The sequence below is a fragment of the Dendrobium catenatum genome, unplaced genomic scaffold (assembly GCF_001605985.2).
Source record: "Dendrobium catenatum unplaced genomic scaffold, ASM160598v2 fragScaff_scaffold_261, whole genome shotgun sequence".
Taxonomy (NCBI): domain Eukaryota; kingdom Viridiplantae; phylum Streptophyta; class Magnoliopsida; order Asparagales; family Orchidaceae; genus Dendrobium; species Dendrobium catenatum.
In genome coordinates this window covers 1,249,510-1,266,520 of record NW_021318723.1, presented here as the reverse complement: position 1 = coordinate 1,266,520, position 17,011 = coordinate 1,249,510, and the positions used below count along the sequence as shown (strand labels likewise).

General features: G+C 36.5%; 1 protein-coding gene across 1 annotated transcript in view; it reads left to right on the top strand.

Moving 5' to 3' along the window:
- LOC110115283 (protein ROOT HAIR DEFECTIVE 3 homolog 2) overlaps positions 1-17,011 on the top strand; it is a 66,276-nt gene that overhangs the window by 35,404 nt on the left and 13,861 nt on the right. The window contains exon 14 of the mRNA XM_020848471.2: positions 418-583. Within this exon, the coding sequence (XP_020704130.1) occupies positions 418-583 (166 nt within the window). The remainder of the gene's footprint in view (positions 1-417; positions 584-17,011) is intronic.

Genomic DNA, 17,011 nt, shown 5'->3' with positions numbered 1-17,011 from the left:
CCTTCCAATGACCCGGTTAGGAGAGTAGAGGTATTAGATTTGACTTATGTTAAGAAAGGTAGAGGCAGACCTAAAAAGACTTGGTTAGAAAATATTAGGAATGACCTTTCTTTATTAGATTTAAATGAGAATTTGACCTTTAATAGGACACAATGGAGAAAAATGATTCATATAGCCGACCCCACAGTGGGATAAAGGTTTGATGTTGTTGTTGTAATTTTTCAAAATTACCACTAACTATTTTTCTGAAATACCACTAACCAACTTCTTAAAATTATTTAAATCAATAAATCACCACTAACTATTTTTCCCTAGTCCGTACTTGCAATGACATTACTATGCAGGGTATAGTTTGTAAAATAGTTCCTTCAGTTCTGATTTTCTGCCAATAATGCTTTCCGTTCACCTTTTTTGTAGCTTGTAAAGCCTGCATTTCAGGCAATGCTTGGACATTTAAGGTCTAAAGCTCTTGCAAGTTTTAAAATAGATTTGCAACAGTCTCTGAAGAAAGGAGTAGGGTTCGCGGTGTATGTTCGCAATTGCTCTCAATCAGCCATGCTTGAATTTGATCAGGGGTTTAAAGGTACCGTCTTCCATTATTCATTTTGCATTTTTCCTAATATATTCTTCTTTTGTAATGTTGGCAGTTCGCAGCTCATATTCATAGTTCAAAATTGTAAATAGATTTGTATTTTTTTTACTGATTTGAAATATCTACCTTGCCTTTGATGTGTCTATATTTCTTATTACATATTTCAATTGATGAAGTGTTACATGATGTGATTCTTTATTCTATATGCTCTATATAATTTTCTTAAAACATAATTCTGATGTATTTTGATGTCTTTAAGAAATGGAAAGTCATGATTGAGAATGTGACAAATTTAAAGATGAAGTGTCCCTGATCAGATAATGATGAGTATTGTGATGAAAAATTCATGGAATTTTATGCTATTGAATGGATCAGACATGAATTCACTATGTTAAGAACACCACAACAAAATAGTATTGTAAAGCTTAGGAATAAAACTATCATTGAACGTGTTAGAGCATGAGATTGCATGTTGGTTTACCAAAATAGTTATGGGCAGAAACAATAAATATTGCTGTTTATATAATCAATCGTGGCATATCATTTCCTTTGAATGAAGGTGCTGAAGAATTTTTGTAGTCCTCAAACGGATTGCATACTTTATGATTGAGCACGACATAAGAATGATGATATATTACCCCGAAGGGTAAAAATATCATTTTCTTATGAACTCAATGATAAAATTTATAATTTTTTTAACAGAGATTCCCCTATTTGATATTTTGGTCGAATGAGGTTTATTTATTTATGGGGTACAAACGTCCCATAGGGGCAAACCCCTATGGTTAATTACATCTCAAGTTTTGGCTTGAGAAGACTTTTGATTAAACTACTAGTTTTCTTCATTTTTGAGGGTCATTCAAATATTGGCTAAATCTTATTTTTGAAAATTCGTGAAAGTCTTATTTAAAGGATTTTAACATTTAGGAATTTCAAGGGAGAGATGATCAACTTAGAATTGGATTTTGAAATGAGAGCAAAAGGAGGTGAAGTTGGAGCACTTGATTCTGAGAGAAACTCAAAAGTGCTCAAACTATCATATGTTGGGCTTTATATTTTAGAAACATAATTTTTATTTAAGTTGATCATTTTTTTATTAAAAGGTTGGGTCTTACAATCCAACAATATATGTTGGAGGAATCGCTCGAAAGATGAGGACTTATATGGTGATTTGAATCAACTATTTACCTTAGATCCTAAAACTAAGGTGAGGACTACCGAGAGGTAGTGCCTCGAACTTAAGTCTAACGAAATGCAAAAGGGACTTATAAACTACACCTCACATGAGGTATAGCCCGTCCGACCTCTGGATTTACTGTCATGCCTGAAAAGGACTACCAGCTAGACCCAACCAATCAATTTTAAAATCATGCTGTCTAGTCTTAATGCAAATGTAGAGTGGAGGGCTATTTTTACTTAGGAAGTAGGGGTCATAGCTTGGCTTTGAGGCCAAGAGGCATGTGTATGAAGGTATGCATATGCTGACTCATAAAGAAAATGAATTTTTGTTACCTAGTCTTTAAATGAGGGCTTTCTATATTCAACACAATTTTGGCCATGCATGATTGTTTTAATTTTTGAAAAACTTGGCTCCTTGAAAGGGAGCCATGCAATTCTTTTATTAGGAAATCATGGAGCCTAAATTGATGTTTTAGATTGTTTACATTTTAATGGTAGAAAATTTACTTTGGTCCTAAGAGCCTACCACAAAAAATAGTCTAAGCCACACCCAAGCAAAAGCAAGGAAAGAAACCTAGGAAAAAGCATGATTTTCTATTGTGCAATCTGACAAACAATCAAACATATTTTTATATATAAATAAAGTGTAAGAAATGTAAATAGAGTCCAAGTTATTACAAACATGTTTGGCAGCTGAGTTGCCTGCCATTATACAACACAGTCAAATTATTACACTTTACTTATGGGGGGGGGTCATTAGGCTCTTGACTTCTGAATGGACATAGGGTTTCACCTTTGGCAGGTACATTTTTTTAGTCCACTTCATTCTTTTTTTGATCCAAACCCCCACAAATTTTACATCATACTAATCAAATATATTTAGAAAATATAAAAGACTCAAGCATGCAAAATATAGTTAGAAGCAGTTTATATGATAATCACATCCAAAATTTGCCTAGCACTTAGAGTGCTAAGCATCTGCTTCTACCCTATTGGCTACATCTTTTGGGCGGTTTTAAGCAGCACCTACCATGCAAACAATTTATTATTTTTGGGCGCCCCCCTTTTAGATATGATCACCTGCAAGAAGAACATGTAAATTTCTACACTATCCACTTAAGAGCATGTGCCAACAACACAGACAATCAAATATGCAATCACTCCACAACATCAAACACATGCACAAAAAAAGAAAAATCCTAATCCTAGCATGCGTAGGGGGCTGTGCACCTAAGTGTGTGAGGCTTGTATAGCATGTCACACTAAGGGTGTTTAGTTTTATTTTGGAATGAAGATGTTTGATCTTTATCCAAGAGTGGTTTCACTTTATGTTGTTTATGACTTAAAGATTTTATTTGATTTTTAAATGTTTCATATTTAGAAGGGTTATAAAGAACACATAAGGTAACCAATGCTTGCTTTTGGGCAAGTATGTTACTTATGAATCATAAGATGCAATGATATAGGTATCCCACCTTTTAGGGGAGATGATTGATCATTGTATCAAAAAGAACCTAAGTGATTTTTAAGTATTTTGAAGTTCTCTTAGTGTTTGGATAAGAGAAGTGTCTATTCGATAGGGTAAAATAGATATGCCTAAGGGGTTAACTTAGGACTTGGTGAAATTCATCCAATAGAGTAGGATGAACTTCAACATAAAGAGCAACTCCTAAGGGACATCTATGTGTTTAACATTTTAAATGTCATTGGAGAGATCACTTGATTTGAGTTGAATGAAAGTGATTAGATTTTTTGTCTAAGAAAGGTGTCCAACATGTAACTTTTGGGCTACATGTTGAAAAATTCTCCTTACCTTTTGGAGCTAAGAAGAGAAAGTAGGAACCCAACATTTAGCTTTTGGGCTAAATGTTGGAAAACTCCTTTTAGATTTTGGAGCTAAAAAAGGGGAAATCTCCTACAACTTTGGAGTTGGAGGAGAGTGGGAACCTATAGCTTTTGGGCTAGGATATTACATCTTCTAAGACCTTTGAAACCTATAGAAGTGAGGAGAGATTAATAGCTTTGAGGCTACAAATCAAAAGGATGTCTCCTTGAATTTTTGTTTTCAAGGAGTTGGGTTTCATTTGCTTAATTTGGATTAGGCAAACAAAGGTGAGTCACTTATTGATTTTAGCTCATTGGGTGAGAAAGATTTGTAACTTTGGGGTTACGAATTAAGAGGAATTATCATTGAACTTTTATGTTCAATGATGAGTATTTAGTTTGCTAAATTTAGATTAAGCAAACATAAGATAATATTGTGTAGTTTTGGCCTACACATCAAGGATTCTTTGGACTTTCGGGTGTCCAAAGAGAGGAACTCATTCACCTAGTTTTGGTTAGGAGAATGAGATAGTTTCCTACAAATTTTTTTTTTTGAGTTGTAGAAAGGGGGAAATGAAGTGCAACTTATGGGTTACAAGTCAAAGGAAATCCCTTGAACATTTGGTGTTCAAGGAGAAGGTATCATTCACTTAGTTGGGGTTGAGTGAATGGAGGGGGGGGGACTTGGATTTGAATCCCAAGTTTCAAGAGATTATTTATTAGTTTTATGTTCTAATGAATAAGTGATTTGATAAACTCCCTACAACTTTGGGGTTGAAGGAAAAATATGCAACTTGAGAGTTACAAAACTTCATGAATGTTATTTGAATATTTGATATTCAAAGAGGAAGGATCATTCACCTAGTTGAAGTCAAGTGAATGAAGATGGATACTCATTTGTTGATTTTGTGACTCGACAAATGAAGGAGGTAGCTTAGGATTTGGCCCTAAGCTCCAAATGATTCATGCAATGATATATTTGGAGACTTGAGAGGTCCCAAATAATCATGCATAAAAGAGGGAGATTGTTTGTTGATTTCGTCTCAACATACAAAAGGTAGATGATTAGAATTCGTTTCTAAGGTCTACCAACCATGTAACGATATAGGTTGGAGCCTTTGGAGGCTCCAAATTATCATACATGAAAGGATTTTGTGCTGGTTTCTTGTGTTCCAACAAATAACATGTTGAAGAACTTAAAATTTGGTTCTAAGTTGGAACCTTTGGAGGTTTCAAAATCTCACACGCATGGAGGAAGAATAGTGTTAACTTGTTGATTTTGTACCAACAAGCAAGATAACATGAATTTAGGATTTTCATCCTAAGGTTATAAGAGCTATGCAATGAAGGATTTGGGACTTTGAGGAGGTCCCAAACACCATGTGTGAAAGAGGTAGTTGTTCGTTGATTTTGTCTCAACAAACAAAGGATAGAAGAACTTGGGATTTGGTTCCAAGTTCAAGGTCTCTTGGCATGCGTTTAGGATTTTAGGAAAATCCAAGTTAACATACACAAGGAGGGATATATGATTGTTCATTGATTTTGTTTCAACAAACAAGAGGCGGGTGACTTAGAATTTGTTTCTAAGGTTTTGTACCATGTAATGATATTAGTTGAAGCCTTTGGAGACTCCAAATTATCATACATGAAAGAGATGGGTATCCATTTGTTGATTTTGTGACTCAACAAATGAAGGAAGAAGATGGTTTGTTGATTTTATGTTCCAACAAAAGGATGGATAGCTTAGAATTTAGTTCCAAGCTACAATGATTCATGTGTAGGAGGAGCATTTAGAACCTTGGAGGGGCTCCAAATACCATACTAGACACAAAATGAATGCTTTTACATAGATTTGAGAGGCGTTGGATATCAAACCAACACTCCTACGCGTATGGCATACCTTTTTGGCTCCCACAAGAGAGCAAACAAACGGAAATCACCGGATTTCCGCTGTTTTACGGAGAGGATAGCACACATGGGTTTTGGGGAAACAAACAAATGAAGTTTCTAAGGGACCTATGGTTTGGGGACGTCAATCACACAAACAATTGGCCTTGGGGGACCCTAGGTCTCACTAAGTTTTAGGATTTTACCTCACCTGGGTTGTCCTAGCGCTCCAATCCAAGCTCCAAGTACTGTCCAAGCTATCCTGGAGGAAGAATTTGTTGTCCAAAGCGCTCCAAACTGCTGTCCTTGACGTTCGAAGGCTCCCGGATGGTGCGTAGCTGCTGTCCAAGGCGTTTTGAAGGCTCCAAGCTGCTGCTTGGAAGCTTCCTTTGCTGTCCAAGCTGCTCTAAAGACTCTCCTTACTGTTTGGAAACTTCCAACAGCTCTGCGAAGTGGTTGCTTGCTGTCCAAATGTTCTAAACAGCAGTTTTCGTTGTTTTGAGGTCGCTGGAGTTGATTTGGGAGGAAGGAGAAGTCTTCACAACAAGTAGATAGCCTCCAAGTATCTCTACTATCCTCCAACGCTCCTTTTTGATGGATGGACGCATGGATTACAAGCAAGAGCCGAGCAACTCCTCTACTTTCCTTCCCTCTGCCTGGCTTGCAACTGACGTGCGACAACCAAGAGAGCCGAATGGCTCTCCTTCTCTCCCGCTTGGCTAGCGCGGCCAAGCTCGGCCACTGTCTCCTTCTCCCGCGCCTGGAGACGCACGTACAGGGGAACCGATCTCCCCTCTCCGCTCTCCCTCTCTTTCTCTCGCTCGAGACGGACCAAACGAAAACGGGGAGCTGAATGCTCCCCTCCCTTTTCCGCTCCCCCCTTGCGCTCTCTGCCCTGGGACAGACGAACATAAATCACGCCTCCTGCTCTGTCTGAGATGGACGGACAGAAACGGGAGAACCGAATGGCTCTCCCTCCCTCTCCTTCTTTCGCTTCGCCTGAGACGCGCGCAAGCAGAGAGCTCTTCTGCTCTATCTGGGACGGCAAATTATTAGGTCTGGTCATTGGACCTAAAAATAGGTCTGAACATCCAATAAAAACTTGCCACATGGATTGCACTTTGACTGTGTTTTTTGACTATGCTTTAGGTGTGCTTTGACTGCGCTTTACCTGCGCTTTTGACTGCGCTTTTTGACTGCACTTTGACTGTGCTTTACCTACGCTTTAGGTGCGCTTTGACTGCGCTTTACCTGTGCTTTTGACATGCTTGAATTAAAATAATATTTTATTGGTGTCCGGACGTATCTCTACGTCCGGTGACTGAAACTAATAATTTGCTGTTTGTGGTGGGAGTATTCGCATAGGGGAGCCGAATCCTCTCTCATTCGTTTCTTAGAGGCGCACGAGCCTAGCAAGGCACCGCCCAAAAAAATGGCCAATCCAGCTTCCTCGTTGCGTGAATCGAAGAGTTTACCACTTGAGTGGATTCCCTGATAGATTTGACACAAATTTGGGTGGGATTTCAGGTGAGATCTCAGCCCTCCATCTCAAGTTTTGGTTTTGAGCCTCAATCTAGCCCAAATTGACTGATTTGAGCTGAAATTGAGTTTGAATTGAACTCGACTCGGATTGACTTGGATCGATTTGGGTCCGATCGGGTTAATTTCGTGAAATTGAACTCGAATCGGCGCCGAATCGCATTGAATTGCATCGAATTGGGCTCAACGACGTTCATATTTGATGGCCTATCCCTCTTGGGTTTATTATACCTTGGTGGCAATGGTGGTATCCTGTTACCCGTTGGCCACTCATTAATACCATTCAAAGGTTTTATATTACACTCATAACTTCTCATATAATTTTTTATCATGTAATAGGGATGGACAAAGTCCTCACAGTCGCCTATTATCATATACATTGCAGCAAAGGAATGTTCATATGGTACTCCACTTAATTCCCACTTCCGACAAAAACACGATTGTATGTTCCAGTCAATCTTATATTAAGCTCCATGTTTGGTACTTATCTTGTAGTTATCATCATATTTATAAATGATGTAGGCAAAAGAAGCCTTTTGGTGTTCCCCATGCTGATTTTAATTCCTAAATGATGACTTTTCGGTTTCCCCTTTATGAGCCACTTGATGCTTCGATTTTCCCCCACTTTTGGGACTGTTTTGATGCTTCGGTTTCTTCCTTAGGCGGCTGCCCCTTCGGTTCCTGCTTGCTGCAGTTTTCAAGGGTATTCTATTGGCTAATTTTGAGGTGCATTAAATACATGTATTAATTATTTTTTTTACCTTTTCTTCCTCTATATAAGGGCTGTTTTGTGGTTGTTTGAGGAGTGTTTTAGAAATGAAAATTTGTGGAATGTAAAAACATGTGAGTTTTGTTCTAGCTTGCGAGCTAGCCCCCTTTATCTTCTCCTCTCTTTGATTTTGTCACGGACTTTTTATCTACTTCTTCTCTCCGCAAGTGTCCACCCCATCAATATCTTTCTTCTCTTTAAAAATTTGTAAGTTGCAAGGTGGCTTGAGTCGTATTTTTAGGGTGTCATTGCATTGTGTTGTATCTTTTATTTCAAGTTTTAAGTTTCAAATTTTGTGTCTTATTTATTAAGTTAAATTTGGTCATTTTTGAAAGGAAGACGTCAAGTTTATATGCAATCTGTTGGTAGTCCCTATGCTTTAAAATTTTGATTGCATCAATTTGGTATCAGAGCTTTAGGTTGTGAGTCTTCCTTTCAGTCAAAACAGTCAACAAGCCAATATTCACTTTAAAAGAAAGTTCTGTCATCAGAAATAATGCATTTGGAACATCAAGGAAGCACTGCTATTCAACCTAAGTTTGCAACGTCATCATTATGATATTTTTAAACATGTACCAAGGCATTCTTATCAAGAGATGAGATTTCTCAATCGGAGGAGAATTGATGTAGGCAAAAGAGGCCTTTTGATGTTCCCTATGCCGATTTTAATTCCCAAAAGACGACTTTTCAGTTTCCCCTTTATGAGCCATTTAATGCTTAGGTTTTCCCTCACTTTTGGGGCTGTTTTGATGCTTTTGTTTTTTCCCCAGGCGGTTGCCCCTTTGGTCCCTGCTTGCTGTAGTTTTCAAGGGTATTCTATTCGCTGATTTGAGGTGCATTAAATACATGTATTAATTATCTTTTTTTACCTTTTCTTCCCTTATATAAGGGCTGTTTTATGGCTATTTTAGGAGGGTTTTAGAAATGAAAATTTGTGGAATATAAAAACTTGCAGGTTTTGTTCTAGCTAGTGAGCTAACCCCCTTTCTCTTCTCCTCTCTTTGATTTCGTCTCGGGCTTCTTATCTACTTCTTCTCTCCGCAAGTGTCCATCCCATCAGTATCTTTCTTCTCTTTAAAAATTTGTAAGTTGCAAGGTGTCTTGAGTCGTATTTTTAAGGTGTCATTGCATCGTGTTATATCTTTTATTTCAAGTTTGTAGTGTCAAATTTTGTGTCTTATTTATTATGTTAAATTTTGTCATTTTTGAAAGAAATACGTCAAGTTTATATGCAATATGTTGGTAATCCCTATGCTTTAAAATTTTGAGTATATCAATTTGGTATCAGAGCTTTAGGTTGTGAGCCTTCATTTCAGTCAAAACAGTCAACAAGCCAATGTTCACTTTAAAAGAAAGTTCTGTCATAAAAAATAATGCATTTGGAACATCAAGGAAGCACTGTTATTCAACCTAAGTTTGCAACGTTGTCATCATGATATCGTTCAACATATACCAAGGAATTCTCATCAGGAGATGAGATTTTTCAACCGGAGGAGAATTGATGTAGGCAAAAGAGGCCTTTTGGGGTTCCCCATGCCGATTTTAATTCCCAAAAGATGACTTTTCGGTTTCCCCTTTATGAGTCATTTAATGCTTCAATTTTCCCCCACTTTTGGGGCTGTTTTGATGCTTCAGTTTCTTCCCCAGGCGGCTGCCCCTTCGGTCCTGCTTGCTGCAGTTTTCAAGGGTATTCTATTGGCTGATTTTGAGTTGCATTAAATACATGTATTAATTATCTTTTTTTTACCTTTTCTTCCCCTATATAAGGGCTGTTTTGTGGGTATTTTAGGAGGGTTTTAGAAATGATAATTTGTGGAATGTAAAAACCTGCGGGTTTTGTTCTAGCTTGCGAGCTAGCCCCCTTTATCTTCTCTTCTGTTTGAATTCATCTCGGGCTTCTTATCTAGTTCTTCTCTCCGCAAGTGTGCACCCCATCAATATATTTCTTCTCTTTAAAAATTTGTAAGTTGCAAGGTGTCTTGAGTCGTATCGTATTTTTAGGGTGTCATTGTATCGTGTTATATCTTTTATTTCAAGTTTTTAGTGTCAAATTGTGTGTCTTATTTATTGTGTTAAATTTTGTCATTTTTGAAAGGAAGACGTCAAGTTTATATGCAATCTGTTGGTAGTCCCTATGCTTTAAAATTTTGATTGCATCAATAAACAATGCAAGAACATGCTTCATGCATGTTTTTCCCCAAAATCTTCTTAATCCTAAGGGGCAATGCTTTCCATTCCAATTTAATGCCTTTTCCTTGTTGTCCTATATTCTTGTCATGATCATAACTCTTCTACTTTCAAGCATAGACACAACAAACAATTTTCTAGAATCAAGAATGAATGAGTTAAAACATTTGCATACATTATCGAGTAAATTGTCACATTTAGATATACAATTAAAATGAGATCTTATCCATTCATTTAGAGGCTTCTCGCATAACAATTTAAATGCTACCGTATTTAATTTCGCTAACTCTTTTATTCTGAAAGTGAATTGGTTAAGAGTACTTGCACCCTTGCCGTTACCCATAATGCATTCTTCAATGTCATATTAGTGAGCCGGACAAACTGAAATTTTGATGCAAATGTGTGGTATATAATCTATTGGTGACATCAGGTAGAATGTTCTCAAAAGCAAGAATTAAACCTTTTTTGCTTATCAGAAATGAAAGTAAAGTTTTGTTGATTCTTCAAAATCTGTAGATCTTTGCCTAGCAAGCTCAGAAACCATTCCTAATTGCTTCTACTTTATGTTTCAACTATTATCCATGCTATTGGAAATGTACTATTATCACCATCAAGTCCAACAACACTTAACAATTGACCTCCTTGTACCTTCAAAAACAACCATCAACACGAACTATTGACATACATCCTGATAGGAAGCCTTTCTTGCACGTGTCAAAGCAAACATAAAGTCGCATAAATCTTTTTCTCCCACACAAATCTGGGTCATTAGTAGTGAGTAAGGAAATAGTAGATTCTGGATTATTATTCCCTGCTACTTCAAGACAATAATTTCAAATTTTATTAAACTGATCTTCCTCCATAAATATGGACCGATGAACATTCTTCATTGCCTTTTTAGCTTGAGCTTTTGTTACATGCAATTTCAAGTCATTCATCACTTCTTTTTAAACACACTGCACCTCATTTGGGGATTGACTTTGGTTTTATTCACATACCTTTTTGCAATGAATGTAAATGTCAAAATCTTACTATGGTAATTCCATGTACATGTCTGATCCTGAAAGGATTTTATCTGCCATGATAGTGCCTTCGTGTGTTGAGATATATATAACAAAAGGGCAATTTGGCCACCTACACATAACCTCACATATTATTTTATCATTTTTTATAAATTTAATGATTTTTTTCGTCAAAATTGATCAATTCTTAACTGCTTCTTTGAACACTTTTTCAAAATATTTACCGGAGGAATCTGCCATTGAATTGAAAGCTGGTCATTTTCAATTTTTGTCTTCACTACCATGTAAGCTAATCTTGAGTTCACACAATCACCATCACACTTCTCCCTTTAAAAATTTTAGTAGGATTTTCTTCCATATTTTCAACGATTTGTTTTCCTATAAGTTGAGTTTTTGCACACTCAAACCAGTCATCAACATCGTCGTCATCATCAGCATCATCACTATTGACACTATCATCATCAGGATCACCATCAATCATCTCTAACTCTACATAAATGTTATCACCGTTATATTTGTTAATATCATTCATCTTGCTTTCTGAGATAAAAATAATACATGTCACTTTCATTAAATTTAAGTTGAACTTCAAAAATAAATTCATTTGCTAAAAAGCTTACCAAAATTTTGCCAATTTCTTTTGATTTCCCATCTCTTCATTACCTTGGTTTATTCCTATTGTAAAATTTACAAAAGTTTTCAAATGCGAAGAAAAATAAAATAATCAAATCTGCAATATCAAGTTAAAATATATATGTATATATACCTCTTATTGTATGTTAGATCATACTCGACTCAGCGATTCTTTACTCGAGAGAAGTAGACAAGGTGGTTGAACCGAATAGGGGCGAATCCATGACAAAGGTCTCCTTCACGGCTATGGTGGAAAGATAAAATCAAAATTAACTGTAATACTCAACATAATGAGTGAATAAAAATCACATCGTTGTGATATCGACGCAAGTACATGCTGCTCTGCAGGATAGACCCTCGGGTTCGGTGCTTATTGCTCTGCGGGATCGATTGCAGGATTCGAATGTAATGCTCTACTATGCGGGATTCAACTGTATTGTGGTGCTCTATGGGATTCACTACGGGATTTGACTGTGGTGCATTGAGTGGAGGTTGGAAGGCAGTGTTCGAAGCTGATGGGCGAAGCTGTTGGAGGGTTCGAAGAAGGGTTTGTTGGGGTTTTGACGCTCGTAGTATTAATGTCTTTTTGTTTATTTCAATTATATCCTTGCGGTATCCTTCGACCATCATAATTTTATGTTAATTTTAATGACATGACTAAAATGATCCCATTTTAAATAGTTGAGAGACTAAATTGGTCCCTCAAAATAGTTAGGGGCCATTTTGGTCCCTGCTAAAAAGTTAAGGGATCATTTTGATCCTTTTCTCAATAAGTATATAAGAATAAATATAAGATAAGTCTAGAAGATTTTTTTAAATATATTGAGATAGAGGATGTTAGTGATCAGGAATACAAAGGTAACAATTTTGCTCAAGTTGATGAAGAACAAAGAGTTCCTTAGACACGTATTATTGAAGTCAGAAGATCTAGTAGAATCTCATGATCTTCAAAAGGTATTCTCTTTTATATTATTTATTATTGACAGATGGCTGTAAACCAGAGTGTTATGATGAAGTCATACAAATTAATGATTTAAAGAAGTGAGAGTTAGCCATATATGAAGAGATGCAGTTACTCATGCCAAATCATATTTAGAAATAGACCAAACTTCTGCTTGAAAATAAAAACACCATATAACAAATGAGTTTATGGATTCAAAGAAGACTTCGATGGCATAAAACACTATAGGAAATGCTTGTAGTAAAAGAATTTCAACAAGAGGAATGAGTGGACTACATTGAAATTTTCTCTTCGAGCATGAAGATGACAATAATTAGAGTTGTGGTTATTATAATAACTCTGGAGGATTTACATCTTAGAATAGATGGGTGTGAAAATAGCTTTTCTCTATGTTAACTTAGAAGAAGGGCTGTACATGTTATAACTTCAAGGATTTATGATTTCAGGAAAAGAATATATGGTGTGTAGGCTCAAGAATAACCTATATAAATTTAAGCAGGTATCAAGACAGTGGTATAGAAGATTTGATAGGTTTATGCTAGATAAAAGATACACAAAATGTTAGGAAGATCATTGTTGCTTTTTTTTAAATATTTTGATTACTACTATTTATTTCTTCTTTTGTATGTGAATGATATGCTGATTGCTGGGTCAGATATAGAAAATATACGAGAACTGAAGGAGCAATTATCAAGGGAATTTGAAATGAAATATTTGGGTCCGGCCAAGAAAATACTCAATATGAAAATAAGTAGGGATTGGAGTGCAAGTACATTAAAATTGTCTCAACTTGAATATGTTGGAAAGGTGGTATAGAGATTCAGGATGAGTGAGACAAAGCTAGTTTGTACCCCCTTAGATTATCACTTTCGACTATCTAAGAAACAATCGCCTAAATTTGAAGCAGAGTATTAACAAATCTGTATGCCTCAATATTTGGAAGTTTGATGTATGCTATGATTTGTACAATACCAAATACAGCGTGTGCAGTGAGAGTAGTCGGTAGATTCTGATGGACCGGTTCGGTCCATAGCAACACCGGCCCTTAAAGGGCCGGTTCTCACTTACTGCAGGCGGAGAACCCGCCTGCCTGGGCGGACAAGCCGAGGGGGGGAAAGCTCTCGGGTGGGCCCAAGGGGCCCACCAAATTGAAGAGAAAGGTTGTGGTGTTTGCCCTAGGGGTATTGAGGGGATTTTGAGGGGTTCATGTGAAAGTTAAAAGTGAGTTAGGGTGGCTTTTTGGAGGGGTCTCATTTTGGTGGCTGTTTTAGTTTTCTTTTTCTCTAGGGCTTGGGAGAAAGCTTCTCTTCTCGAATTGAGAGCATTGTATCCGTGGAAACTTGTAAGTCTTTTAATATTCAAGATATTGAAGTGTTTGTGGGTGTTTTCATCTAAGAAATTTGGAATTTTTCCATCGTTTTTGGGCTGTTTTGCTTGGATTCCGAAAATTACAAATCAAGGTCCATCAGATTCATGAGTAACTCAAACAAACATCATTGGTTGGCGGTTAAATGGATTCTTAAATACTGGAGAGGGTATTTGACAATTCACTTTCCTTTGGAAAGAGATATAATTTCTAATTGTTTTAAAAATATTGATGATAAGAGAAGCACAACTTGTTATATCTTTATTTTAGGAAATACTATAGTGAGTTGGGTTTCCAAATTATAAAAGATTGTTGCTCTCTCAATCACAAAAGCTAAATATATTGCTATCACCGAGGCTAGCAATGAAATGATGCGATTGCAAAGTTTTATGGTAGAACATAACAAATGCCAAATGAATGGTAAACTACACATGAACAATATGAGTGTTTTTCATCTAGAAAAGAATGTTGCACTCTATTTTAGGATGAAGTACATCCAGTTTTGGTATCATTTCGTATGTTCACTTCTTAGAATATGGTCAATTATCTTTGAAGAAGACATACACAACTCAGAATCATGCAAACATGTTGATGAAAATAGTAGCAAATGTAAATTGAAGTTATGTTTAGCTTTAGTTGATCTTTATGAAGGTTAAATGATAAGGCAAACTAGAGAGAAAAGTCACATAGGAGAACACTAGGGCAAATGAAAATCAAATTCGATTCAATCTAGATTGCAAACATCCAAATAAACATTAAAACAAAAAAAGTAGAACAAACGAAACAAAATTATAAAATAAAAATACTATCTTCAGAACAACCGACAAGCGATTTCCTCACATGCAATGAGAAGTAGGAAAAATATGATAAAGTGCTTAGGCTTGCAAACAAAGGGTCCACCACAACAAAAAGGATCAAACATCCAACCAAACTCCTCCGGCAAATGTCTCCAAATTAGCCAACAAACGTCTCCCAATACCTCAAGAAGAAGGATACAAGTGGAGTGGACTTGCGTAGAGAAGAAGATATTAGAAGCCAAGACGAATTAGAGAGGAGGAAGAGGTGGAACAAACTCTCAAGCTTTTCCAAGAGAAGAAACCCTTAGGTTTTTAGCAACTTAACTCAAGTTAATCAACAACCTCCTCAAGACAAAAACACCTCATATTTATAGGAGAGAAAGGGGAGCCAAACAGCCAACTTCCACCTCCAGCCAAACTAATTAGGTAAGGGGAAGAGGAAGACTAACAGTCAACACAAAACAACTCCTAAAGACAACACATGAACTGGGTAGAGGATGCCACGGGAAAACATCTAGGGAAGAAACCGAAAAGTCAACACAGAAACCGGGTAGGGACAGCCACGTAGCAGCCAGGGAGGAACCCGAAAAACCAACACAGGGGACCGAAACTAGCACTCAACATCTAGTCACGGGAATAGCACAAGGGAAAAAACTGAGGGGACATAAGAAGGGGAAGAGGCAAGCTCCACTACACATAATGAGTTAAAAGAAGAATCACTTTTCAAATTTATGAGCTAAGTAGTGCCATTACACCTCCAAATAATAAGCTAAAGATCAGCTCAAGCATTAATGAGCTAGCACCAAGAAGATCCCAAGTTTTTCGCTCAAAACCAATGCAGCGAAAGCCCAACCCTAGAGCAGCAAGCAGCCTAAAGAACAAAAGGACCTAAAATGATAGCAAACCTAAGTCTTGTCATGCCCAAGCACATCCTACCATGATCATTGGATGTTCTTCATCATTGGATAACATATAAAAAAAACATAAAACACAACTAATGTTCAAATTAAATAAAAAAAAAAGCCAAAATATGAATGCATCAATTCTCCCCTGGTGGGAGAGTCTAATCTCCTGATGAGAAGGCTTCCACAATTTTCTGATAAGGATCCAAATGACGATTTTTTAACTCATTAGCATCCATCCATGTACAGTCTGTCAAGTGACGATTCTTCCATTTTGCCAAAAAACCTCTGGTGTTTTCCATGCTTAGTTTTAGTAATCCTGACATCAATAACATCTTCAACCTGTTCATTATTGTTTGGAATTGTTGTGGAGAGTGACAAAGTTTCAACTTCCACATTATCATCATAATTTCCTTCATACAAAGAAAGGTCAGAAACATTAAACACAGAAGAAGTGCCAACAATAATAAGAAGATCCAAGAAATATGCATTTATGCCCAACTTCCATAAAACACGAAAATGCCCAAATTTCTTCCTGCTTAATTTTCCAAAAGTACCAAAAGGAAATCGTTGGCATGAAAGTAAGCCATAACCAAATCTCCCTCCTTAAAATAAACTTCCCTCCGATGATTTTTCAGCGGTAGATTTGTATTTAACATTAGCCATTCGGAGTTTTTCAAGGACTTGCTGTTGGACATTTTTTATATAGTGAAAAGTTTCAGAAGCTTCAGCACTAACTTTATTAGGCAAAGACAAACAATTTCTATCTAAAATGTGAGGTATAGGCTGACCATAAATAATCTCAAATAGAATTGTACCAGTGGAGCGATTAACAGAATTATTGTATGCAAACTCAGCTTGGGGTAATATCAAATCTCATTTGGATGATTTTTCTCCAGCAAGACATCTCAGAAAAATTTCCTAAGCTTCGATTGACAATTTTAGCTTGCCCATCGGTTTGTGGATGATATGCACTACTAAATTAAAAAGTAGTTCCTAATTTTGCTCATAGTGTTATCCAAAAATAACTAAAAAATCTTGTATCCCTATAAGAAGTAAATGTGCGAGGAATACCATGAAGACGAACAATTTCTTTAAAAAACAAGTCAGCAATATATGAAGCATCAGAAGTTTTCTTGCATGGAATAAAGTGTGCCATTTTACTAAATCGGTCCATAACAACAAAAACAGAATCAAACTTTCTAGTAGTAACATGCAATCCTAAAATAAAATCCATAAAGATATCTCCCAAGGCTAATTTGGAATAGGAAGAGGAGCATTCAAACCAATATTTTGAGAAGTTCCTTTAAAAACTTGACAGATTTTACATTGTTTTACCAGCTTAGTAATTTT